Genomic DNA, 27,857 nt, shown 5'->3' on the forward strand with positions numbered 1-27,857 from the left:
ATTGTTTGTTACATATATGCTGGGGAAACATTAGGCATTCTTTCTAAAACATAAATAACTCTTGCCAACCCTAGACTTTTGTACAATAGTGTATATGCACACATTCTTACATAAAGTTAGGCTTAAAGTAATAGTAATGAGTTATGATTTTTTATTCACTTGTTGCATGGTGTGTTTCTAAGAACTATTTACTTGGGAGGAAGGAGACCTCTGAGATGGCAGACAGAAACAAGGAGGCACTGCTAGAGGTGAAACATACATTATAATACAACTACATAGTAATATGGCTAAAAATGTAGTTATAATGCAACTGCTTTGTACAAAACATCAGATTTTAATATTGTTCCTTGTTTAACATGCAAATAAGTACATACACACGCAGTTAGTGAATGTGACCCAAAGCCTTCATCACTGTGATGTTAATTTGGAAGTGGTAATTGTGATGGCTGACAGAGTTTATATCTGTCCACATCTGTCAAGATAACATATTGTTTAGAATGCTTAATGATGTTTTTGTATCTGTATGTCTTGAAGGAATGTTTTTGTGGAAGCTCAGTGTCTGTTCCTGAAATTGAGGGAGTGCTGTGGTTGAAGGAGGATGGTAAAAAGTCGTGGAAGAAGCGCTACTTTCTGCTGAGGGCATCTGGCATCTATTTTGTGCCGAAGGGCAAAGCCAAGGTCAGTGTTATTGTGTGTGTTTATTTTTGTTTTATCATATGATTTGGTGTCATGTTCTCTTTAAATGGACATAAAACCTAATGAACTCTTGAGTGGAATTTCCTGTTTATGGATTCACTGAGGATACTCTACACAAACAGACATATGCTGTTTGTCATCCACTTTGACATCAACCCCTATGTCTTATTTTGTTATATAATTTTAAGTTGAAAACGCTAGTTACTCATTATTTGATCACGTCTGTTACAAGCATACAAATGAAACATGGGTTTTGTGTTAGTATCAAATTCTGTGATAGTTAACGACATGCCAGTTAAGATTTGTCCCTGGATATATGATTCTGCTTTGTTGTATCTGCAGTTTATAGTATTATATTTCTAAATATTTGCTTTTATCATCTCAATATCCTTCACTGTAAGCTATACAGAATAAACTGTCCAAATTAACAACAGATGGTAATAAATATAAAACAATATTAATGTTTATTTTGAACGCTGTAGGCTTCCAGGGATTTGGTGTGCTTCCTGCAGTTGGACCATGTTAATGTTTATTATGGTCAGGACTACCGAAGCAAGTACAAGGCCCCCTCTGACTACTGCCTGGCCCTCAAGGTGTGTGTGTGTGTGTGTGTGTGTGTGAGATGTGATGTGATGTTATGGTTTGTTATCCTTAAGCCTGTTTAAATGGATGTGCTCTTGTTTGTTACCTTTTCCAAAACTGGATCATACTGATCCCAAACTTTTAAAAAGTAGTGCAATATTTTATTTATTATTATTATTTTTCATTATATAATTTCATTATAATTTTCATATAATTTATTCAGCAGGGATGCATTGAATTGACCAGACTTGACAATAAAAACATGTACAGTATATTGTTACAAAGGTTTTCTGTTTCAAATAAATGCTGTTCTTTTGAACTTTCTATTAATCAGAAAGTGAAATTGAAAAGCGAACATGCGTTCAAAAGTGATTTCAATACCCTGCATATTGACGTCCCTACAGCACTCCCTTTTTCTAGTGTGATAATAATTAGAAATGTTCATTAGAAATGTTACAGATCAGAATATCTGAATGATTTCTGAAGGTGACACTGAAAACTGGAGTTAATGGCTGCTGAAAATTCTGCTTTGCCATCACAGGAATACATTTGAAAATCTATTCAAAATGGAAAACAGTTGCTTTAAATTGTAATAATATTTCACTGTATTACTGTTTTTACTGTATTTTTTTATCAAATAAATGCAGCCTTGGTGAGCATAAGCGACTTCTTTCAAAAACATAAAAAAATCTGACAGACTCCAAATTTTTGAATGGTAGTGCATTTCAACAACATCTCAACAAACCTCAGCTGCTAATGAAACAACTCTGTACTCAAACATTTGGTAACAGAGTGGTGTAGGTATGATGTCAGATCCCTGAAGTCTAATGGTGCGTTCAAGTCCTCCTGAGAAGTTCGTACTTGCGTGGTGGGAACGATGGCAGGTGTGCTCAAGTCACTTTCGTTGGAGTAAGATGGCAGTGTACTTTCTCTTAATTAATTACACAAAAATACAGCAAGGTTCTCAAACTCTAGTTCTAGAAAATGAAGAACAAAGAATTAGGCAAACAAATCAAAGCAAAGCACCTGTGCTTTGCTTTTTTTATGTTTTTAATTAATTTATGAACCACTGCAAACTTTATCGTTACATATTACATTGTTATATTATAATGCCATCATATTCTGTGCAGGCAATTAGCTTAATACGCTGTAAATAGAAAAGCCTGACGATATCACTGCTAAATACCTTTCAAGTATTGTGGTGTTCCGCCATGTTTCTCAATGACACTTCCCCAACTCGTAAAGATCAGGGCTTAAAGAAAATCCCGAGCTTCCCACTCATATTTACGACATTGTGGTGGCGTTCATGTGCAACTCGTAAATACTATCTTTACGAGATGACTTGAACGCACCAAAATTCACTGCTGGTTCTTTCAAGATTTTCCTATGGGGTTTTATAATGTTTTTCAATTTATGAGTAAAATAAAGCTGTTCTACAATGTACATGGCACACACTCACAAACTGTCTTATCTAGTTATTAAAAACTCATGTTTTCAAAAATGAACATAACTGCTTCAGACTTCCACTAGGGGGCCTCAATGATCCTCCAGGCCATAAACCCTTGTTGCTGCCCTCTAGTGGTTCATAAGTATTAGCAAGCCAAAGAAATTTTCTTGAACCATTGTCCTCTTCATTGTCTTGGTAACATTGTTGATTGTGCCCACAGCACCCTCAGATCCAGAAGAAGTCACAATATATCAAATACCTGTGCTGTGATGATGTCAGAACTCTACACCAATGGGTCAATGGGATTCGTATTGCTAAGGTAATCCCATGGCTTTTCCTGTCCTCTGTTTTATTAATGAATTAATGGAATTAATAAAAACCTATGGCCTCTCAACATGCTCCTCTAGTACAAGTTAATATGCCAAATTATTTATACAACTAACATTCTTCTGTATTTGAAAAATAACTTATTGCCAGAGCTTACATTGGAAATGTCTTAAGCCTAATCTCCGCACATTGTGTTTTATGCACAGTATGGGAAGCAATTGTATGTGAACTACCAGGAAGCTATGAAGCGCACTGAAGCTGCCTATGACTGGTCTTCACTCTCCAGCACCAGCATCAAGTCAGGAACAAGCTCAGTCAGTATACCTGGTGAGTAACTTGGACCTACTGTAATCACTAGCTGCATTTTCCCAATGCCCTTCACATTGCACAAATTAAAATGCAAATTGAAAATACACCCAATGGAAACATGTCAATTTCGCAAAAACTCTCATATATCGCAAATACGTTTTTATGCTCGCATGAGGTGGTTTTTCAGGCAATTTGAAAAAGGAATATTTCGCAAAACTGCAATGGTCACCTGGCGTACGTAAAAGTCGATCATTCTTTAAAGAAGGCGTGGTATGCTTGGACAGAAGACGAGACAGAGTTCTTTATTAAACTCATAATAGACAAAAGAATTACAGGAATACTGGATTCTAAACAACAAAAGAAATGCCACAATTTATCAAGACCTTGAAGCAGATAGAAGTGAGAAACACCCAGAAACACCTCATACGTGACCGCTCCTAAGTATAAAGCCCGGGACACACCAAACCGACGGCAAAGAACTAGCGCTGATAAAAGCCGACTGTGTTGTCACCTCGCGTCGCCTGCGTCGGGGGAAAAAAGCTCCACTTGAACACAACGAGAGAACTACAGCCGACTGTCAGCTAGAATGCACGTTCTGCACCTGCGTGTAAATGAGACATACGAGATATATTCGTCATTCAAAAAGGGCAACCTACTCTGCAGGCTGCAGATACACAAACCATAAACAAAGCAGTGCGTGCTTACCGTTTTGAATATCAATCCTGCTAAACACTTTCTTTATTCCACTCCGCTCATGTTAATATTGAAATATTCGCCAAGGAACACTCAGGTAAGATGACGTAACATTAGAACAGCCTTCTATCTGTACTGTTTTGACTTCATTGGTCGCTGTTTTGCTATTATTCTCGTGCAGTGACTCGTTCACTAAGCTGACCAGCCAATCAGAGTTCTCTCTCTCACCGACGGCCCGATGCCGATTCAACATGTCGAATCGGCCGGAAAAAAGCCGACGAAGACCAATTTCAGCCGACGCAGGAACACACTGAGAAAACTTAGTCGGTCGACGCACAAAAACTGCCCGACGGCTGTCCGTCGGCTTTGTGTGTCCCGGGCTTAAGGGGCTTTGCTTGCCATTAATGCGTGGATAACACACCTACGTCTCCTTCGATTTAAAATACGACTAGTGCAGTGGCTGCAATATACGTAAACCTTTACCCTTACCAACATATGTTGCCGTGATGTTTGGAATGACTTATCGCCAGAGGGAAAAAAAATAGACATTTAGAAGCTATCGTAAAAGTTTTGCGCAATTCTGTAATGGAAACCAGACTACTGACTGCTCCTTTATATACTTTTTTTTTGTTTGTTTCATGTTTTTCTACTGAAATTTCTAGAAATATAAGCATTGGCAGTTCTGGAGCATTTCCTTTTTAATGGAATGATAGTGATTTTACTGACTTGCATTAATGTAAGTGTATGGGTTATTGTTAATGTTTAATCTGTTTGTGCTTAAAGAGTCACAGTCAAACCACTCTAGCCAGGCAGACAGTGGTATGTCCGATGGCACTTCATCCTCCCATGCCCGCTCCCAGAGTGTGGTCAGTTCAATCTTCTCTGAGGCCTGGAAGAGAGGGACTCAGATAGAGGAGAGCACAAAGGTGAGTTCTTCTTTCTCATTTTGTTCTGGAGAGACACATCTTTGCTCTTTACATGCCACTTTCTTCAATTAATCTATTGATAAAACACTAAGATGAACCAATTATTTGAAGAAAAAAATTCCATCATCATTTGCTCACCTTCATGTCCTAAACTTGTGTGACTTCCTTTCTTTTGTGGAACACAAAAGGATTCTGTAGACTGTGCTGGTCACTTTTCTCCATGCAGTTGCAATAAATTATGTAATAATTGATGCAATTATGTATTCAATGATGTCAAACACTTAACGAATCTAAAAATTCAGTTTTTTTTCAAAGAGTGCTACTGTGTGGCTTAAGAAGAATTGGAATATAGTTCAGGTTGTATGGACCACTCTTATGGTCATTATTGAATCTTCATATCTTTAGTCCTCATTATTTTTAACTGCATGAAAAATCTAAATTTCTCCATTTGTGTTCCAAGGAAGAAAAAGTCATTCAGGTTTGTAACGACATGAAATTAGGTGCTGAAATATGTAGTGAAATCTTCATTTTTGGGTGACTATTCTTGTGTGCCAGTGCTACCTTGACATTTCAAATGCCTCATTTTTATGACACCCATTTCAGGTTTTAGAGTCTATACTAATGAGCTGATGACCTGAATGAAGTGTATTTGAATAGGGAGATATACAAATATAAGATACACAAATAAGAAATAACACATTATTGATTTTTGTTCATTTGTTGTTGTGTTTTTTTTTTTTTTGGTTCAGGCAAGACCAGAATCAATCCGGTCTACCCATTCAAGCCATAGCACCCATTCTTCTCATCATGTGCCCCAACAGCAGCATCCACACCTACAGCAACAGCCAAATGCACATTCAATTCCACAGTCACGTGGAAGTGTCCACCAAGCTCCAACACAGGCACCACCCCAAGCAACTCCAGCCCCGCCACCTCCTCCTCCTCCTCCTCCACCACCTCCCCCACCACCTCCTATTTCCAGTATCCCCCACCATGCTACTCCTACCATGTTTGCCAAATACAGTACTATCACTCGCCTGCAGAATGCTTCTCAGGCTATAAGTCACCACAAACCTCAGCCTCAAATCCAGCACCAAATGCCACCAGTCTCTCCGGTATCCAAACCACAATCAAACAATATTCCACCAGGGGCAAACATCCCACCTCCTCCTCCTCCACCTCCACCTGCCCCAATGCCTCCACCAGGATCAGCCATGGCTGTTTTGAAGCTTGGTCCACCAGCCCCAGCAGCAGTTGTACAGTCCTCCCCTCTTCCCCCCTCACCACCACCACCTCCTTCTCCAATAATGCCCATGGAGTCACAGCCTCTACCACCTCCTCCTCTCATAAAACCTACGCAGTCACAACCTCTACCACCTCCTCCTCTCATAAAACCTACGCAGTCACAACCTCTACCACCTCCTCCTCTCATAATGCCCATGCAGTCACAACCTCTACCACCTCATCCTCTCTTAAAACCTACGCAGTCACAGCCTCTACCACCTTCTCCTCTCATAATGCCAATCCAGTCACACCCTTTACCACCTCCTCCACCCCCTCTCCAGGCTAATGGCCTTCCCCCTCCTCCACCACTCTCTACAGTCCAGGCACCTTTCAAAACCAATGGACTCAAGCAGGTTCTTGCCCAGAAATTTTCCAATGTAACCCAGGACGTATTGCCCCCAGCCAATCAGAGCCCTTTTCCCCCACCACCTGCACCTATTCTCCCTCCTCAACAGCATGTTGTTCCAGCTCCAAACCCACCACCTCCACCATGCCCAACACAGCTGCCAATTCAACCAGCAGTTTTACCAAAAACTTTCACTGGTGGATTTCTACCCCAAACAGCACCCAAAACTTCCCATGGCATTTTTCCAGTATCCCCAGTAGCTCCATCACCTCAAGTTCCAGCGCAGCCACCACCACCTCCCCCTCCTCCTCCACCTCCAGCACCATTGAAGAACCAACCCCCACCAACACTACCCAAGCAGCACAGCATCTCCAAGACACTGCCACTCGCCAGTCAAACCTCATCAGTGCCATCCCTGGTTAAGCAGCTTGCTAGCCAGTTTCCTGTTGCATCTCCTGCTGTGGCCAGTCAAGCGGAGAGCCACAAAGCTCCACAGTCCCCACCTGCAGTAAAGGCTAAACCAAAATGGCAGCCTGTAGGTCAAGCCCAGCAGCAACAGCGGTCACCTGAGTTTCCACCACCTCCACCAGAGAGTACGCTTGCTTTTCCTTCTCCACCACCACCTCCTCCTCCTCCTCCTCCAGGTCCCACCCCTCCTCCACCCCCTCCTCCTCCTCCAATGTCAGGCCCTACCCCTCCTCCTCCCCCTCCTCCCCCTCCTCCTCCTCTGATGTCAGGCCCTCCCCCTCCTCCTCCTCCTCCTCCTCCTCCTCTTCTGATGTCAGGCCCTACCCCTCCTCCTTTTCTGATGTCAGGCCCTACCCCTCCTCCTCCTCCTCCGATGTCAGGCCCTACCCCTCCTCCCCCTCCCCCTCCCCCTCCTCCTCCAATGTCAGGCCCTACCCCTCCTCCCCCTCCCCCTCCTCCTCCTCCTCCTCCGATGTCAGGCCCTACCCCTCCTCCCCCTCCCCCTCCGATGTCAGGCCCTACCCCTCCTCCTCCTCCTCCCCCTCCTCCTCCTCTGATGTCAGGCTCTCCTATCAGAAAGTCCCCCTCTAGCTCAGCTGCAGGTGTCAAGAAACCTCCACCGACTCCTCAACGCAACCAGTACCAGGAGTCCTGCAGAAACTTGGTGAGCAAGTTTAACCCCAGTTCTGCTTCTTCATCAACATCAACCTCCAGCATCTCACCCTCCAAAGAGTTTTCTACAGGTCCACGCGCACCCCCCAAACCAGGGAAGCTCAATCTGGCAAATCTTCCTTTGGCTTTGCAGAACAAATTTAATCAGAACCGCCAATCAACTGCAGACTTCCCATCCCCTCCACCCCCAGAGAATGAATTCTTCCCTCCTCCCCCACTGGAGTCTGACCTCCCTCCACCACCGCCCCTTCCAGGTGATCCAAATGGTGTGTCTCCAAAAATAGCTGTGGTCAATCCCCAGCCCCAGCCTGCCTGGGGCAAGAGTTCTCTGAAGAAGTTGCAACCTCCAGCATCACTTCGTTGTAACAACAATATTAGAGGGTCTCCACCGCTCTCACCACCTTCCATACAAGGGGGCCCTATTCTGCCATCTTCTCCCAAAGGCACCACGCAACCCAACTTCTTGGAGGACCTTAACAAGACACTGAAACGCAAGTCTTCACGAGTCTTGGGAGACAAAGTGGACCCTGTGGCCACAATGGATGACATGGCTTTGCCACCACCTCCCCCTGAAGTTCTGCATGACCAACAGAGGCACAGTGGGAGTGGCTTCATGTCCGGGAATATCTCAGGCTATGCAACGCTACGGAGAGGGCCGCCTCCAGCCCCACCCAAGCGGGACCACAGCACCAAACTAACAAACTGATACAACTTCAACTTTTCTTGGACATTCTTGCTTGCTAATTTCATGTCTGTCATAGTTGTAGAGGGGAAGCCATCATTTTGTTGATTATGCTCAGCTTGTTCTGTACAAAACGACTCAAGAAGTTTCAGCTTTACTGTGACTTTGTGACAGTGCATCAGTTTCATTTTCAAACAACTGAGTGATTCCACTTCTGCACCTTGGTACTGCATGGAAGACAAAACTGCATAATATAAAATAATCTTATTGATTTTTGGGAAGACGAATGTTTTGAACTTTGGGGTTGGGTGGGATTTTTAATTTTGATTTTATATCCTTTTTATATTATTATTTAATAATCTGAAGAGATTTTGTTATTTTAGACTGCATTTTTTAAAATAATTGGATGGTTATTGTTGTTTGAGGAGTATTAGATGTATAGGTCGATGTAGACTGTGTGTTTGGTTGGTATATTAGTTCGGCACGACTTTCACCAATTATGTGGCAGATCCAGTGCTCAATGGATACATCTAGCATCGATTCTGGTCACTATTATTCTTTGAGCCACTTTAAGTGCGTTTTAAATGTAACTGTCAAAATTGTAACATGAAGGAGTTGTTGTTCAGGGAGTTGCCTCAATGTCTAGTTCTGTGAGACTGTGGAATGTTTGCTTTTTTTTATTAGACCTGTTTAAAATTGAGATATTCTCATTTGCTGCAGTATCTTTGTCTAGGTAAAACAAATGACTGCCTTGCTGTTCCTTGTTAGTCCTTGGTGAACATTCAAGCTGACTTTTACAAATTGTTCACCTATGAAGAGATGGACTTTTAAGTCATGTGACTGAATGACACAATCATTATTCACATAGATTTATCTTATATCCTGTATTATAACCTGTATTATTGGCTCATGAATACAGCCATGCCTTAAAAAGATTCTAGAACATGCGTATCAAACAACCTATCAAAATATTATCACCTTACAAGAAAATATCATTTTATTACATAAAAGTTACATTTCCCTGTTGGTTTTACCGGTCAAAGGATTCTGGCTGATTTTCCCCATTCAGACATGACATGCAACTTCAGAATCTTACACTAAGTACCAATCTATAATGGCTCTATAAGAGCCACTTGGCATATGTACAAACAAGTATGCATATTATCTCATGTCCACATTTCATTTTGAAGAATTTGTTTATTGAATGTACTTACAATATCATGAAACTTTTCAGGCTGTTGAGAAGTGACTAAATGAAGTTAATATTAAATTATTATAGTATCCGGTCTTGATCCATTTAAGGTCTATGAACATCATGCTCTGCATATCTCTCTGCAAAATGTGTAATTTAAAATGAAATTATACATATTGATATCCATGCTTCTGTTCTTTTCATTGGGTTTCTTGGGGAGGTTGATGTCAGCAGGTATCTATTAACATTATATGGGTAGCCAGTGGCAATATCCCTAGTACAGTAGTCTTTTCATTTAGCTTTATATTTGTAGCACCTTAATATTTGTATGAAGAATCTTAATGTGATTTTATTCTGCAGGTCAGTGATATGGCAGGTGATTGTTGAAATGGTCGCCACGAACATGGTTGGTTTCCCTGTTGTCGTGATGGCCAGCAGGAATTGGTGGAGACACATTAATGCTTGGTGATAAAGTTGAATGTGTGCGGTCTACAAATATGACAAGAGCATTATCAACATGGTCACAATACACCAAATATTAAAGTGTAAAAAAAGATTTAATAAATTTGTTTACCTCTAGTCCCAAAATGATTTAAATCGTAGTATAATCCTAATCCCCCCTGTTGGTAGAAAGAAGTCATCATCAAATGATTTCACATTGCCCCTCTCAGCAACTTCATGTTAATCAAATTATTTCATTAACTGATCAGTCATTCAGTCGTTCAGTTTAAATGTTGTCTAAATAATTTATATAATCCTATTAATATTCAATATATTGAACTATCCTAGACACTTTACATGCTTCTGCACAAGTCAATGAATAGTTTTTTTTTTTCCAAGTTACATTTACTGATGCAAATCATTCTAGCCTTTCCTGCAAAATTGTTGCCAGTCACAACTCGGACTGTACACGTTTACCTCACATTAAGTGACATTAGTTCAACCTTGCATTATATAAGAACAAAATGGCTCAGAAAAATGAAAAAAAAATAATAGCCACTTTGCCCTTGATGATAAACATATTTTGTGATATTATTGTTTTCAGTCATGTACATATCTGTTAACATAAAAAAAAAAAAAAAAAAAAAAAAAACGTGTTTTAGGGTTTCATAGCCCTTTAAAATTCAGCTCATACTGTATCATGCTACTGTTTGCAAGTCCATGTTGAACCACGTTATGTTCACACTCACCTCCTCACTGGACTCCGAGCTCGAGCTTTCTGCCTTTGTGCATCTGAGAGAGATGATGCGACTGAGCTCCTGATTCACTCGTGCTCTGATATAGCACCCTGCCTCCGACTAAAACACCATGGGAATGGACAGGAATCAAATAAGATTCATTAATTATTACAAACCATTATACAAAGTCAGTCCAGTCACTACAGATCATTTCTTGTTTTAAAAAAATATTAATGACATCAAACTTTTGAATGATAGTGAATAGGAAATGTCAAATATATAAATATATTGTACATAGATCATATTTCTTTCACCATTTTCTATAAAATAAAATGATAAAATTTGTACATTAAATACAAATATAGACGCTATTTCATTCTCTTTCACTTTGTTGTGCTTTCTGGATAACGTGTGTGTGTGTGATTATGATGGGTACATTTATATTGAAAATTACAACCACTCATAGCAGTTATACAAACTATTTACATATTGCATCCTGTTTTCTACCACAATTCAAGTTCAGCCACTGAATTGGAATCAAAAAGGAGTGGGGTGCATCTCAATCAGCTTCCTAGTTCAGTAGTCAGGGCTAGTTGTAAACCTAGTTCTTAAAGGAGAACTCCGGTCAATTTTAACATTGAGCTCATTTTTTTGTACATTTGGAGTGCTGTCAATACAGAGAACAACGACAAAAATCGGTGTTGCCTACACCGAGTTATTCTATTTTTAAAATTTGCACCCTATTGACTTCAATGGGGCAAGTAGTAAGCCTGCTTTTTAGCCTCTTAACATCCTTTAAGTGTCATTACAAGTGCACAGAAAATGTGAGTGATTCCTTCCGAGTGAACACGAGTGGATCTGACTGCAGTAGATGTTAGAGATATTAATAAAAATGAAGTTAATTCAGCCAGCGCTCATACCTTTGTTTACATCCTGTTTTCGGTGGAAGGCCATAGTAATCGATTGTCGAGTTCACGCGCATAGGTTTAGTACCTATGATCACGCGCGTGAACTCGACAATCGATTACTATGGCCTTCCACCGAAAACAGGATGTAAACAAAGGTATGAGCGCTGGCTGAATTAACTTCATTTTTATTAATATCTCTAACATCTACTGCAGTCAGATCCACTCGTGTTCACTCGGAAGGAATCACTCACATTTTCTGTGCACTTGTAATGACACTTAAAGGATGTTAAGAGGCTAAAAAGCAGGCTTACTACTTGCCCCATTGAAGTCAATAGGGTGCAAATTTTTAAAATAGAATAACTCGGTGTAGGCAACACCGATTTTTGTCGTTGTTCTCTGTATTGACAGCACTCCAAATGTACAAAAAAATGAGCTCAATGTTAAAATTGACCGGAGTTCTCCTTTAAGTCATGTTGCCGGAAATAGAGTAATCAGTGTCCAAATGTGTAGTGAGCCAGGATCCTTTCTGCAGTGCCAAATTCATGTACACAATACATACTGATTCATGAGGAAGCTAGGGAGCTGACTGAGAGATTAAATTGCCTCTGTCAATTCAGTTTTGAATGGTGCACAGCCCTGGTACAATTGCACTGAGACTAACTATGCCATTAGAGACACCAGCTGTTCTGTCACAATATAAAGATACAAATAAGAGCACTAACTGCCTTCAAGTTTCATAAACACCAGTTATCTATAGGTCAACCCAGACCTCAATCATGTCAATCATCACGTAATATTAATGTGAAATAACTTACCACAAAAAAACCTTTGCGGTACATGCAGCCCTGAGGGTCGGTCGCAGAGGTCTTCTGGCACTCTGTCTCCCTAATGCCAAACCTCAGATGCAGATCATATGTGTTCATTCCCAGAGGAACAATCTTAAAATGAATAAAAGAAAATTATCAACAGTTAGTTATCACAGTACAATCACTGACAATATGAAAGCTAGTATTCGCTGCTAATGATATTTTTGGTTTTGTTGCCTAGCATTTTTTTTTTTACTATTCATTTTGTTGTACTTCTCTTACCATGCCTCAATCTTAGGGCTTTTCACACTTTTCACAGGGCTTAACCCTGGGTTATTGTTGTTCTTCTAGCCCCCACTTTTAAAGTCACCATGAAGTTTTCTTCTTCTTTTTTTTTAGTATGGAATATTGCAGTATTCATTATAAATGATTTATCCATGCATGTCTTTTTCTATGTGCCCTCGTAATCTTTAATCAAAATAAATTCCCCTCCCTCTTACAGCGTCATCTCGTCTCTTAGGGCAGAACAACCTGTCCCTCACATGAGATCACATTAATGATCCAATCACATCCCGATGGACAAAATCAAGTCACATCATAACTTCAGTTTTTTGCCGACTTTATACCCGGGTAGAGGAACGTTCCTACTTGTAATTTAGAGGCAGGGTTATCACCGTTTTTTACCCAATTATGAAACCCTGATCCGGAGCAGGGTTAATTAGCACCACTTTTGCAGTGTTAACCCCACATTGTAGAGCCACAACATGTACAGTGTGAAATGATGCAGTATTAGAACGTTATGACTCGATGCTAACACCCAATCGCGTGCCTATTCATGTGCTAGTCACAGAAACACCTCATGTTGTATAAATAGTAGTTTGAGGGGGGAATTTCAAATGGTCAACTCAACTGAAGAGACTATTTCATTCTTACCTTTATAGTCGAAAAGTCTATTCAGAAAAAAAAAAAAACTTGAATAGCACTCAGCAATAATATGAGGTCACATGCTGTGTTCATCCAATCAATGTCACTGACACGCAAATAAGAACATTAACCCAGGGTTTAGGAATGTACTGTGTGAAAAGTCAGCTTATTAAGACATGATTAATTGTTAACCCTGGGTAAATTTTGAGCAATGTGAAACGTGAAGCAAGATCAAGATAACCCAAGATTCCGTTTCACAGGGTTTAGAAGGACCCAGGGTTAACTATGTCAAGTGTGAAAATCCCATGATGACTAGATCCTATAGTCACCCTACACCAGTTTTGCCAGATAAAACAGTTTTTGTAAAAGCGTGTACTGACCCTCTTCACAGACGCCTTGGTTACTCTGTAGAGGTGATTCCTGGCATAACGTGTATTGATCTGATTGAGGGCCATCTGTAGAGCATCATCTGCTTTAGAGCTGAGCTCAAACAGAGGAAGGCCTATGGTTGCACCACAGAGGTCCTGTTACTCATTTAGAAATGTACAAGTATAGTCCCAAACAATTACTTTTAAGCGTTAAAGTTAAACATTAAACGATTTCAAAGATTAAACGTTTTATTAATAAAAACAAAGTACCCTGATGGCACACGTACATCACGGAGACGTCTATTTGATGTGCGGATTTACATACTTTTTTAGAGTGTTTGCTCATCTGCAATACGATTTCCTGACAGATATCAAATAAACGTTTAGAAGATGCCTTTAAGATGTTTATGATCTAGAATGTATGTAAAACGGACATCTTAAAGACGTCTATCAGATGTTAGTAAACAGCAGATGCTTTCCAGATGAAGTGATCTTTAACAGACATCTTGCAGGCGTACGTGTGCTATATGGGTAGTTTTAACTGTTGACTTAGATTTCAGCAATGCAAAGTAGGCTACAATATCTTTTTCTATTGTTAATCAAATACTATACTAACATGTCTTACCAGAGTATCATAAGATAATTATTCTTTATGTCTTACCAGTCAAGTGATGCAAATGATGCATGTCACACTCACCTAAACCTCCAAAAACCTGCAGGAGCAGATACAGAAAAACACAGCACTTCATTTTCATCTGTCAGTCAGACTGGACGCTCTTACCACCAAACAGTCGCGTTTTTAAATGGTATGGCTTTTAGACCTCCTCCTCCTTTCCTAGTACAAGGCGTTGTTTAATTTGGCATCACTCTCCTGTCCGTGCACATCTGGATAAAGAGGAACTTTATCATACTGACTCACTGCTTGTTTTACCCAGAATATGTTCTGATAATCTATTAACTGTAAAGATGTTGGACATTTGAATGCAATGTACTTGAAAAGCAGTTTAAATTACACAGTGCTACTGTAATGTAAATGATTTCATAGTAAATGAATCGTTTATTAATTCATTTATAATGTTACCATGTGACAATTATATTTAAATGCATAAAACTACTTTAAAATGCTATAAAAAATAGTTTTTCTGGGTAACAATATGAGTCACCCTATAACTTACAGTAATGCAATGTTACAGAAGTTTCTGCATGATGGATACATTTTATTTAAATAGCTGATTCTTGTTTATTTATTTTATTATTATGCTTTTCAGTATTATGCATATAAGATTGGTTTATATTCTGTGATATGTTTGACATTGCAAGAAACACATTTCTGTTACACTTCTTTCTAAACAAAACTAAAACTGCTGATTTGCCCCCTAAGTGAAATGCAATAGATTATTGCAAAGTAACTGTAGCAGGCCTTTTGTGATCACAGTCTGACTTTACACAGTTGCCTTTCTATTTTGTCGGTCAAAGGGGAGCTGAACAGAGGAATGTCCAGTTCATCCATAACGCTGTCTAGGGGACTGTGTGGCTAGTAAATAATTACAAACAAGAACATACTGGGGAGTGAGAAATTCAAGATTTAATGATGCATGAGATCAAGATATTTTCTTGACAGTGAAATGAGCAGACTGATGAACAGCGAACAGATGTCTAATTTTGTCACAAGCAAGAATGAAATCTGCTTTCTTAACAATTAGTAGTTTTGAGCTCCTATTATCAAGAGACGAAGAGAAATGGTCAGTGAAGGCTTGACAAGTTAATATACTTTAAAAAAACATCCGACCCTGATAAATATGAATAAAAGTCCATTTCTGTGAAGGCACCGACCTTACAGTCTGTTAAACAACATTTTTGAACTTTTACACAGTTATTGTCCAGGAATAATGAAACTTATGTGTTCAAAGTTCATTTTGCCACAGTTTGTGACACCATGTCCCAATAATGAAGGTGTCGCTAAACTATATGTGTAGTTATGGAATTTGTCATTAACAGCTTATTATAGAATTAGGAAACAGCAAAAATGTAAAAGGCAGAAATATCAAGCTATTGCTTTGGCCAAAGATTGCAATTAAAAAATGATATAACAAATATTATAAATCATACATTGGTAACACTTTATTTTGATGGTCCCTTTTGAACATTCTGTTGACTTTAAATAACTTTGCAACTACATGTCAGCTTTCATTAGAGTATTAGTGGACTGTCTGCACTTCCCTTGATTTTTTAAAAACACCCTTGTTGCTTGAAGCATTCTTACATTTTTAATCACTGATGTTCAGGTGTTTGTAGAAACTGTCTCCATTTTCTCACTGGTTTCTATTGTGCCACTCCAGTGGTGATTACCGGAAAATATTGGGTTTATAAGTGTTAATTCTCTGTAATGTTTAATACGGACATACTAAACGCTATGTAGTTAAACAACGATTTCTTCCTACGAGTCAGTATCAATATTCATCAGCCAATTGTCAAATAAATTTCTAACAGAGCATAATCAACTTTAAAACATGAGATGAATCCGATTACTGCAGGTGGATGAGGCGTCTTTATCATGAGAAACCTTCCTAAACCTAAATATGAATTATCTAGAGGAACATTCAGATTTTAAAAGCTAAAGAATTCTGTTTAAATACTCTCAGTTCCCTCCTCCTGTCCCTGGGTACTATGCCCTGTTGAATTTGGCCCCTCTCGGTCGCTTTATCTAGTCTAGCCAGACACACACTGTTTACCTTACCCAGAATCTGTGCTCCTGGGATGCCTTTTCTGTACAGCAGTTATATTGTAAAAAGAATTCTTATTTGTTACAGGAGGTTGGACAGCTGCATGTGACAATGCTAAGAATTGTCCAATGTGTATTAACACAGAAATTATGTGGGAAAACATCTTGTTATATTTCCAGACCACCATTCATATATCATTTATTGTAAAAAAAAGATCAATCAACATAAAGCTAGTATAATGTTTCATCCTTCCAAGAGAAATATCACATTTTTGAACTCTTATTTGTAACTCTCTGAAACCTGTTACAACAAAACAAAACAAACCTATTATAATTATAAACAAACAAAATATTTATCATATATAATGTACATAAAACAGATAAGACAAAACAGCATGCGTTTTAAATTCAACTAAATCAGCTGCTTTCTGTTCATCTGCAGTGTGTAACTCTTTCATTCAATGTCACTCTTGCCTTTAAGCTAGCAGAAGGTGGCATCTCACCAGAACCAGTTTTTCCCATGATGCATCCCTTACTTTAGGGATGTTTCTTAAATAAAGAGCAAATGTTCACAAGACAGGTCAGTATGAATTGCTCACTTCTGCTCTAGACATGGAATGATTCATAGTCAGCACTATGGGGCCAGCACAAGCTTGTGAACTAGACTGAACTATATCGGGCTGATTCACTATAGTCCGTCAGGACAGAGACACGGTGAGAGTACCATGACCTCCTCCTCCATCGCTCTCATATTCTCAGTGTTGACATTAGAGGCTCCACGGCTGCAAGAAATGAACCTTCAAACTCCTGGTCTGAGAAGCGGGTGACGGACAGACGGGCCCGGTGTCGGATCTCTAACCGAGCTGCAGGAGTCATAGAAAGGATTCGTTCCATGGCGTCTGCATAGGTGTCTTCATCGTCTGCCAGGAAGCCGGTTGGACCGCCATCATGGGGAACTACAATGTCCAACTTCGGACCACCGGATTTGTGAGCCAGAATGATTGTTCCTGCAGCCATACACTCCACTACACCTGTGGAGAAGATGAGCGTTCTCAGTGTAACGGTCATGTAGAAAAATGATGCTTCTTGCTTTTAACATTAGTTAATGCATTATCTCACATTAACTAACACTGAAACGTATATTAACCGTGTTAACGTTAGTTAATGTAACTAATGTTGACAGATACAACTTTTTACCTTAAAAATGTCTTAGTGAATGTTGAGATTAACACTAACTAAGATTACGAAATGCGGTAAGACTTTTGTTCATTATTAGTTCATGTTAACTAATAATGCTAACAAATGAAACCTTGAAAAGCGTTACAAAAATAATTTCATAATAAATGTAATATCTGGTTGAAAATTGAAATATATGTACATTTAATAGACTTATACAAACATTGATTATTTAGTTACTTGTTCCACAAAGTACATCTATCTATTGTTTTGAGAAAGAACTTGCTGAGAGCATGATATTTGTTATCTTACCAATACCGAAATGTTCATTCCACATTGTGTGCAACCCAATCGTGGCATCGGTTAAATCTTTCTTCAGTTCCTCAAACGGGATATTAAGTTTAAACTCCACCCTATCTGCTATGCCCAGCTCCTGACACAATCCCCTCAGCATCAGTACTCGGTCTTCATCTTCCTGGTTACGACATCCACCAATCAACACCAGCTTCACGATCTCTCGACCCGCAGGCTCCGCCCCCTTCCTGTCAAGAAGTTTTCTAAAAGCCCTGATCTGCAGCTGATGGTCTTTTTCAGGCCGGAACTGACCCACCGAGACCAAACAGTGACACTTCTTGGCTTCTTTCTCTTCATCCTCTTCTCCAATAGGGATGTCCAGGAAGGCCTGAACGTCACATGGTGGGTAGACCACATTTGTGCGGTTAGGAGCGCGCCACAGAGCCAGAATGTGGCCTAATGTCCAGGTGGAATTTACCATGACCACTTCACTACAGGAGCCGGCTAGACCGTACAGCAGTGCGAAGACACAGTAGTAAATCACTTTGATGGCACTCAGTACAGGGTTACTGGAGATGTAGTCAGCATTATTGAACCTAGAATGCACAAATGTAATTGCAAATTTATATAAGCCAATAATATACACTATCAATCAAAAGAAAAATGGCTGCATTTATTTGATCAAAAATACAGTAAAACAGTAATATTGTGAAATATTATATAACAATTTACATGACTGTTCCAAGTCGTACTGGATAAGGATTAAGGATAATGATTTTTATTTTTTTGTACCACAATTTCAAACCGATAAAATAGTTTAGAGCTTTAGCATAATTATAAAAAAATAGATATAATTATTTTAAAAATGGGCATGGAATTTTAAGATTTTATTTGCATAGCTTTTCCAGGTCTAGAATCACACTTTGAAAATTAGGCTTCCTTTTAATACTTTAATACTTTAATACTCAGGTTCAGAACTACAATCTCATTAAGTTCATTAAGAATGCAAATAGGGTCAGTTTTGAACTAGCATAAGGTCATAATGGAGTTCTTTTAACCCCAACATCAGCCAAAAACTGAAGTTTTGAATCATTAAAAATTAAACTGTGGAATCACTTAAATTCAGTAACATTAATGACTAACCTTGGGTTTCTTTCTCGAACCACAGACAGCATATCAGTGCTGATGGTTGGGTAGTGCACATAGCTTCCCACATGACATCCACCCAGATAACGGAACACAGGTAAGGTGAAGGCATAGCCCATTGAGTCGATGTAGATGTCTGGAACAAACTCAGTCAATGCCTCCCACCCCAGGAAGATGGAGCCCACGCTCTGCCCCAGAAGGGTGAAGTGTGGGTAGAGTTTTGCCTCCACCAGGAGACGATGTTTCAAGAAGACAAACTTAACAGCTCGGGGGAGTCTGATGTTGAAGCGCCGCCGTGCTCCATCTAAAATCTCTTCTGCTGTCACGCCCTGATCACCTGTGTAGACCACGAAGGAAACATCTGGGTACCTATGTGAATATACGGGAATAAAAAAGGTATGAATCCTGAAATCATGAGTAGTCTTTCATTATGTAATAAGCTGCTGCTAAAGCCCAGCCATGTTGATCCATGCATTTCAAGACAGCTTCACTCAAATGCCAGAACTTGATACATTTATATAAGGGTCAGCGATGTACCATGCTCACTTTGCTGTCCTAAGCAAATATAAGACTATAGCTTTTAAATCAAAATATGCCTAGTGATTCAACTATATAGTCTTCTCCTACATTTTCATGAGCGATTATATTTTAAAGACAATATTCAAAAATGTCATGCTCGATAACAGTTCACACCTAAAGCAAAACGAAATAAATAAATCCATCCATCGGGCACACACTGAGAAATGAGGGAAGGGGGGACAAAAAAACAGTCACAGTGATGTTTTTTTAAAGTGGTGGTATAGTTTTCCATGGACAACCAACTAATGAGCCGGTTTAAAAGATTCATATTATGTTGAGAACACTGCAGTCATACATGATCATTTTAAGACTTTACAAGAAATCTTCAGAATAATTACCATCCCTAACTTTTGATCTGGTAGAAGTTTTTATCATCATATGGAATCATTATTATGTAATTTTATATGACATTTTCAATGACTAAATTCAAACAACCATACAATAAAATATGTAACTAAAAAATAGAATACAAGCTTAAAAATATAACAGTTTCAATATAGTTAACAATTATTGAAATGATAGCTTTAGTGCTTTTTTTTTTAGTGCTTTCACTCCTTATTTGTCACTGACCCATAAATGCCTGGTCAAATAAATGGCCCACTCTAAAAGAGCTGATATAGCTGACCTGTTTTGAAGAGCACGTAAAGCACACCACAGCACCCTCTCTCCTCCTCCTCCCGCATTGCAGTATGGGTGGAAGAAGGCCACGGCAGGCCGGCCATCCTGAGCTCTCCTGGTCTTCCTCTTCATCTGCAGCCAGGCTCTCACCCCCATGATGAAGAGGAAGAGGATGGCTGTCAGGACAAGACTCAGATAGAAGCATGGTAACAGCAGTGTCCACAATAACCTGTGGAAGGCAAAAGTCACATACAATAACCCATCTTTCCCAGTAATAGCAGTTGGCATACAAAAGGTTTCCTAATAAAAAGTTAGTGCATAGACATGATCACAAAACTAATTCTAACGAATTATGTTATAGATTTCCAATACATCCTCTAACATAATTTGTACTGATTAATAAGCCACTTGTAGAACAATTTGGGATTTTTATTATTATTATTATTATTATCATATAAATGTGGGTGATCACACTTGGGTTTAAAGTGACTTTATGACATTTTCATCATTCAACATCATCAGAAATACTGTGAATGTCTTGCACTGTGTTTTAATGTTTCAAAAATACATAAATGTATCCATCCATTCATTCTAAACAGAAAATAAACCGACAATGAAGATTTTGATATACATTCGTACTGTAACAGCAGCTCGCTGGATTTCACTTATTCGACACTAGCTTGCACAATCTATAAAAAATTAATAAATACTTTAAAATGATTACCTGATTAAATCGCACAGACAGAGAGACAGGTGATCGTGCGCTGACATCTTTACCAAAATGACAACACATCACTCGTCAGAACCCGGAAATGCTTAGCACTGGTCGGCTGCATCATAGGGCTGCATAGGGTCGGCTCAGAGAACGCTCTGGTCGGCTGTTGTTTTTCACTTTTTCTAGTGTTTAATTGTGGTTGTCAAACTGCTTTTCTGCCACCTACTGCACTGGAGCCTACAGTACCTCATCCGTTTCGTTTCTGCGTCCTGTTGTCAAAATACTGCCACCCAGTGTTAAGATTTATGGTTGACTTCTACCCTATATGTTTTGCTCATCGCAGGCAAGAAATGTTAAAATTTACTATTAAGATTGAATGATGACACCATTTGTTTTTATATAGCAATATTAAATTAAAAAATATAAAAAGCAGTTCTTATAAACATTTTACAAACATTTGAAATAGGCTGCACCAAGCCAATTCAAAGTACATTTTAACCAGCAAACAAACAGTTCTAGATCAATACTGACCTCTTACCGTGTCTACATTATTGCACAAACTATTTGGAGACAGAACAAAAAAAAAAATGAGGCCCCTTATACCACTGGCTTGCTTGATATGTTTTAACATCTTTCTTGAGAAATGTATCTGCAAATCGGAACAGTAAGTCAATTCTTTCTTTTTTCTTTTCTTTTTTTTTTTTTTTCTTTTAAAATAATGCGTTATACAGTTATATTATTATGAATTGAGTTGTTGGCTGTAGCAACACCCAGGACCAAAAACCTCTGTAATATGTTAACATTTAGTAAGCTAAGAGGTTATCATAGTGTTTTATAATTGTTTATTGTAATTCATGTGAAATCTCCCTGTAAACAATGAAGCTTCTTACTGGAGAAAAAAAAAAAAGCATCTCACTTGTTCCAATGCAATTTTTTTTTATTCAACATTTAAAAATATTTTCTTGAATGTGCGTTCATCTATTAATTGTAGCTCTGATGGATTACTGTTAAAATACAAGTAGGCTATAATAACTTTGTTATGATGTTATGGCAGCCAAATGTTTTAAATGAACAGAAATCACATCCTTTGCTGAAGTGGTTATTGTGAATAATTATGTATCCATATTGTTCTATAAAGTACTTTCATGTGATTCGATTTTTTTTCCTCAACACTATTGCCCCTTCATCTGCATATCCTACATAACAATTAAAATGATTGCTGCTGTTTCCCTATTCATGCACAGTGACCAGGTTTTGTCCATCACTGTATCCACACAGGAACATGTGGACACAGTGCGGAACATGACAAGTCACAATGAGGTGAGAGGTTATTTCTTGCCATCTGTTGACTGGTATTCTGTCAGAGGACGATTGTGAATATCGGTAACACTTTACAATAAGGTTTTTATTAGTTAACATGAACTAAGAATGAACAATACTTCTACAGCATTTATTAATCTTAGTTAATATGAATTTCAACATTTACTAATACATAAAATCAAAAGTTGTATTTCTTAAAATTAGTTAATGCACTGTGAGGTAACAAACAATGAACAACTGTTTTTATAAACTAACATTAACAAAGATGATTAAATACAGGAACAAATGTATTGCTCATTGTTAGTTCATGTTAGTTAATATACAGTATTATCTAATGTTAACTAATGAACCTTATTGTAAAGTGTTACTTGAATATCAAATTTGAGATGCAATATCTATACTGTAGTTACACAAGAAGTTAAAGGTATAGCGGAGGATCTTTCCGAATTTTAGATAAGACCCGCCCTCTCCACTTTTTGAATAAGTTTGATTGATTCACCAGAATGATTGACAATTAGGAGGACCAATAGTATAGGTGATCCACCCGGAAGTAAAAAATCCTCCGCTATACCTTTAAGTAAGAATAATTGTACAAATATTGGCGGTTAATTGATTTGATTTATTGAACTGACCCTCAGTCAGTTTCAGCTGACATGTAAACTTGTTCTGTGCTTGTTCAGACAGTATTGTGGCAACCTGCTTCGCCCAGTTACATTACAACAAATACTGAGGTTCACCTTTACATTCAGTCAACAAGTGTGGAGTTTGTCACTGAACTTCTACGCAAACATGGCATTACTTATAGGTATGCAAATCTGTTCAGTTTGTTGGATTGTGGACTATATAATGAACCTTTAAGGGAACTTTTTAGTTTATTTTTTATGATTATTTAAATGAGTGTTCGCATTCATAGGACAGGCTATTATGTTCAGAATTTATCTGATGTCTGCATGTTAAAAAGCAACTGATTGATTTTTAAGACTCAGATCTGGTTTTTGATATTTGTGCAGAGTTCTTTTGGAAAACACACCAGCACTGGTTGAGATGCAGACCAGAAACGATACATCAGATCCCCGGAGTGGAGGCGTGTTCTACGAGAGATATCATTCCTTAGAAGATGTAAATTGACAAAAAAAATTACATTTACCTCAACCTTTGCATTCATTTAACTGAAAATGACAATTTGACCAACTTTTTTTCTCTCAGATCTATTACTGGATAAATAAGACCAACCAAGATCATTCAGACATGGTGAAAGTTATTCTTATTGGGTCATCTTCTGAGAAGCGGCCACTCTATGTTATAAAGGTACACTCATTGTATTAAGGATTGATTTACTAGAGATCTGAGTGTTCTTTGAATACATTTTTCAGACACATCCACAATTTAAATGATGACTATAGTCTCGTTGTCTATCTTCATGCTGCAGCTGTCAGGCAGGAGAGATGAGGTGAAGAGGGCCATGTGGTTGGACTGTGGGATTCATGCACGGGAGTGGATTGCTCCAGCCTTTTGCATGTGGTTTGTCAAATATGTTAGTATAAAGTGTTCAATCTCCTTTCAGCATTATAGCTTAAGCCTTAAAGGAACACTCCACCGTTTTTTCATATTAAACTATGTTATTCCCTTAACTAAGATGAGTTGATACATACCTCTCTCGTCTCAGTTCGTGCACTCAATCGCTCTGGCGCGCGGCAACACTGATAGCACTTAGCTTAGCCCTGTTCATTCATTAGGATCCAAACAGAGATGAAGCTAGAAGCGACCAAACACCTCCACGGTTTCACTATTTAAATACAGTTACACGAGTAGTTACACGGAATAGCACTTGGGAGCACTTCGACTCGGCGCAGTAAAAAGTCACTCCTGAAAAATCCTCTCCCCCTCTTCCTCTCACTTCTGTCATTAGAACCAACGTGACTTTTTACTGCGCCGAGTCGAAGTCATAGTCATAGTTCATAGTTCTAACCCTATCCTTATCCCTAAATTTAAACCTATAAGGTATCCCTAAAATCTGAGGGAAATGATAGTTAAATAACACTGATGTAGAAGCACCTAACCCTTGTTGTAAGCCTAAACTTGACATTAACTGTAAACCTATCCCTCAGATCTGATTGGTTGATTGGAATGTTGTGTGTATCAACAAGGATGTTGATCCAGCAACATGTTTTACTTGGTGAAATCACGTTAACCCCCTATCCCCACCCCTAAACCTAATTTATCCCTAAAATCAGAGGGATTTTTACTGGTGAATAACACTAGTGTAAAAGCATCTAACCCTGGTTGTAAGCCTAAACTTGACATAAACTGAACTTGTCGCTCGAATCTGATTGGTTGATTGGAATGTTGTTCCAGGATCAGCAAAGATGTTGATCCAGGACCATACTTGATGAAATCACGTTCACCCTTCTTCGCCAACCTCTTTAAGCCATTTAATTATTTTAACCAATTTCTACTTTCCATTTGTGCATGATTTGGATAAAACTCTATATTAAACCCTTAAATGGCATCTTGAAGAGTCCCACGTCAGTTTGAGCTTTGCATGTTTAGCATGCTTGAAGGCAGATTTCACGATCATGGCTAATGCACTAATCAAGGCCAGATTAGCGTAGGTCATGTGATGGATTTTTTTTATTAATAACTAACATTTATTTTTCTTGCAGGAACAACATTCGCTTTTGAATTTTAAATGTATGTTCCCCCTTTGGCTAAAATTTATGGTTGTGTGAGAGTAAAAAATAACAAATATGGGAATTGAAACTAGACAGATGTCTAAACTTCAAAACTTGTGATTATGAAGTAATAATTAAAAAAGAGTTTGCTTTTAACTAACAAGAGGGTTTTCATATGAAGAACCAATCAAATTGTAGGGAAATTATCTAATGTATCATGTCATTTTTGCCATGCTCCTTTTCTATAAAACCTATTGTATTCGTGTTTGCTGGTGGGGTTCTCTCTGAAATTTGTCTGAGATCCTCCTGCCGTGCTTCTTCTTGGGGGAGATTCTCTGAGAACTGCTTGGGATCTCTCGATTAAAGCATTTAGAGGACATTTGCTGAAGTCTGTCTGTTTCTAATTGCTGCGCAGCAATTTAGTTAGGGAAGCAAGTTAGTTGGGGGAACAAGTTAGGGATTACTAACTCGGCCGACGTCGACTGTAGATGCGCTAGAGTATAAATATTATTGAAAGGGGACGTCGATTGTAGACAAGACCCAGGTAGACTTAGGTCAGGTGCGAAATAGGTTTAGGAAAAATCTACCACAGTCACTTAAAGGTAACAATAGCGTAGTTTTGGAAATGTGCTTTGGGTCATTGTCCAGCTAGAAATCATTTCTGTTCACATTTCAATTGGTTTGCATGTATTTGGCTCAATCCACTCTGATCAATTTGCCAGTATGCTTCCCAATTCTTCCTGCTAAAATTAAACTCCAGAAAAAACTTGGTCTCTCTCCGTAGATATCGCTGGTGCCTTGAGTTTGTGCCATTTCAGCAACATAACCCATGCAGCTACTCTAGTTTCCCCTTTTGTCCTGCCGCTCCATTCGGTGGATATATTTTTCTCATTTTTATAATGGATTACCTTGCTTGACTATGTGGTTCTGTGCCTTTATTTGACATTGACATACAGCAGATTGAGAAATACATCTTTACAAGCTTTCACGACCAGTAATTGTTGGAGCAAATTAGAGCAATTATGGGAAATCTAATGGAAAGTTTTTTTGGTTTTTTTTTGCCAGGCAATAGAATTTTACAACCAGAACACTGAAATCACAGAGATGTTGAACAACATGGACATTTACGTCTTGACAGTCATGAACCCAGATGGATACAAGTACACATGGACAACAGTAATATGTTAAAATGATTATTATTTCCAGTGCATTTAATATACTGTTGAAATTATAATAATACATAGTTTTAGTATATTATTAATTACTTATTTGAAAAAATCCTTATGACATTAATCTTATCTAGAGCAACTTTACCATTTCTCATTTACCAACAAGGATCGTATGTGGAGGAAAAACCGCTCTGTTAACAAAGACAGCGAGTGTGCTGGAGCCGATTTGAACAGAAATTTTGATGCAAACTGGTGCAGTGAGTTCCAAATACTAAAGTTATAATTGAACTTTTTTCTCAAAAAAGATATTTCTGTTTTGAATTGATATTACACCTGGTTTAATTCTTCCATTCTGTTCTAAAGCAAAGGGTGCCTCCAGTAATCCATGTGATCCTACATATTGTGGTCAGTTCCCAGAGTCTGAACCAGAGACTCAGGCCGTGGCCCAGTTCCTGCGCTCACACAAGGACACAGTCAAACTGTACCTCTCCATTCACTCCTACTCTCAGATGCTTCTGTTTCCTTACTCCTGTTCCTATGATGAGGCTCCAAACCACAATGAGTTGGTGTGTGATGAAGTTAATGCATGAGCGTTTGTGTTTGTGGTTGGCCATTCTAGTACATAATACAAGTAAAAAGTAATGTTTTTTTTTTAACTTCTATCACTTCTTTCTGACAGTTTGAACTTGTTAAGGAAGCTTCAACAAAAATACGCAGATACTACAGGAATATCTATAAATATGGTCCGGGTGCAAAAACCATTTGTAAGCTTTCTGCTGTTCTTAGAATACAGATATTTTATTGATAACTGTATTTGAACTTTTGCCTGTTTCTTTGTTATGTTAATACTTTTGTTTTTCTTTCACAAGATTTAGCCCCAGGAGGCTCTGATGACTGGGCGTATAATCTTGGGATAAAATATTCCTTCACCTTTGAGCTTCAGGATCGTGGTCGATATGGGTTTCTTCTTCCTCCCAGCTTTATCCCTCAGGCCTGTAATGAGGCTCTACTGGCATCAAAGATCATAGCCTTACATGTGATCAATAAAACTCAATAAAGGGCTTCCATCAACAACCTGAGCACACAGTACAGATTAAGATTCTTAACTTTTTGTCTTAACTAAACAAAATGTGTACTTAAAATGTGCTAACATCAACTGATAACTAATATACCAAGTAGCCTATCATAATTTACTACAGCTGTTTTTACCACAATAAAACATTGTTCACACGGTATTGGTCTCTAATTTGCTTCTTAATACTTTCAGTTTCAGAATAATGGTCAAGAAAGTCAAGAAAACAAACAAGTGGAAGTATGGCCAAAGTCTTTGGTATGGCATAATGGCATCAATATCTACACACATATATATATAGTCAGATTTTTATGCAAAAAAACAACAACAATCTGTGTAAATGGCCACATTGTTATGGAAAAATCACATTGAGTGGAGTGGAGTGGTCCGGTGTGTTTATACTTTGCAATTTTCTAGGTGTTTCTCAAAAGTCAAGTCACCTTTATTTATATAGTGCTTTACACAATACAGATTGTTTCAAAGCAGCTTTACAGTGATAAACAGAGAAATAAAGATCAATGATGCAAACATGATTATATTCAGCTGTAAAGCAGCTCTAAAAAGAC

The 27,857-nt window shown here is 38.5% G+C and overlaps 4 protein-coding genes across 13 annotated transcripts in view; 2 read left to right on the forward strand and 2 right to left on the reverse strand.

The window, feature by feature from the left end:
• Positions 1–9,810, forward strand: part of raph1b (Ras association (RalGDS/AF-6) and pleckstrin homology domains 1b) — a 62,468-nt gene extending 52,658 nt beyond the window's left edge. For all 10 annotated transcript variants that reach the window (XM_084396702.1, XM_084396709.1, XM_084396710.1 and 7 more), the window contains 7 exons: positions 183–248; positions 535–678; positions 1,179–1,289; positions 2,946–3,044; positions 3,259–3,379; positions 4,838–4,980; positions 5,730–9,810. In XM_084396702.1, the coding sequence (XP_084252828.1) occupies positions 183–248; positions 535–678; positions 1,179–1,289; positions 2,946–3,044; positions 3,259–3,379; positions 4,838–4,980; positions 5,730–8,456 (3,411 nt within the window). In that variant the 3' untranslated portion in view covers positions 8,457–9,810. The remainder of the gene's footprint in view (positions 1–182; positions 249–534; positions 679–1,178; positions 1,290–2,945; positions 3,045–3,258; positions 3,380–4,837; positions 4,981–5,729) is intronic.
• On the reverse strand, positions 9,727–14,619 carry spp2 (secreted phosphoprotein 2). The gene is made up of 6 exons (XM_084396778.1): positions 14,506–14,619; positions 13,821–13,942; positions 12,526–12,648; positions 10,815–10,922; positions 10,199–10,244; positions 9,727–10,113 (listed from the first exon to the last, which is right to left on the reverse strand). The coding sequence occupies exons 1-6, from the start codon at positions 14,561–14,563 to the stop codon at positions 9,986–9,988; spliced, it is 585 nt and encodes a 194-aa protein (XP_084252904.1). The 5' UTR covers positions 14,564–14,619; the 3' UTR covers positions 9,727–9,985.
• A 2,087-nt stretch (positions 14,620–16,706) lies between these two features.
• Positions 16,707–21,355, reverse strand: alg11 (ALG11 alpha-1,2-mannosyltransferase). Its single transcript, XM_084392383.1, has 5 exons — positions 21,068–21,355; positions 20,351–20,572; positions 19,144–19,515; positions 18,019–18,596; positions 16,707–17,561 (listed from the first exon to the last, which is right to left on the reverse strand). Exons 1-5 carry the CDS (start codon positions 21,112–21,114, stop codon positions 17,278–17,280), a joined length of 1,503 nt encoding a protein of 500 aa, XP_084248509.1. The 5' UTR covers positions 21,115–21,355; the 3' UTR covers positions 16,707–17,277.
• Positions 21,356–21,575: 220 nt separating this feature from the next.
• On the forward strand, positions 21,576–27,452 carry cpb2 (carboxypeptidase B2 (plasma)). The gene is made up of 11 exons (XM_084392394.1): positions 21,576–21,722; positions 22,303–22,378; positions 23,059–23,183; positions 23,389–23,497; positions 23,585–23,686; positions 23,808–23,912; positions 26,116–26,226; positions 26,386–26,476; positions 26,583–26,785; positions 26,899–26,983; positions 27,089–27,452. The coding sequence occupies exons 1-11, from the start codon at positions 21,646–21,648 to the stop codon at positions 27,274–27,276; spliced, it is 1,272 nt and encodes a 423-aa protein (XP_084248520.1). The 5' UTR covers positions 21,576–21,645; the 3' UTR covers positions 27,277–27,452.
• Positions 27,453–27,857: the final 405 nt, after the last annotated feature.

Source organism: Rutilus rutilus (assembly GCF_951802725.1).
Source record: "Rutilus rutilus genome assembly, chromosome: 2".
Classification (NCBI taxonomy): domain Eukaryota; kingdom Metazoa; phylum Chordata; class Actinopteri; order Cypriniformes; family Leuciscidae; genus Rutilus; species Rutilus rutilus.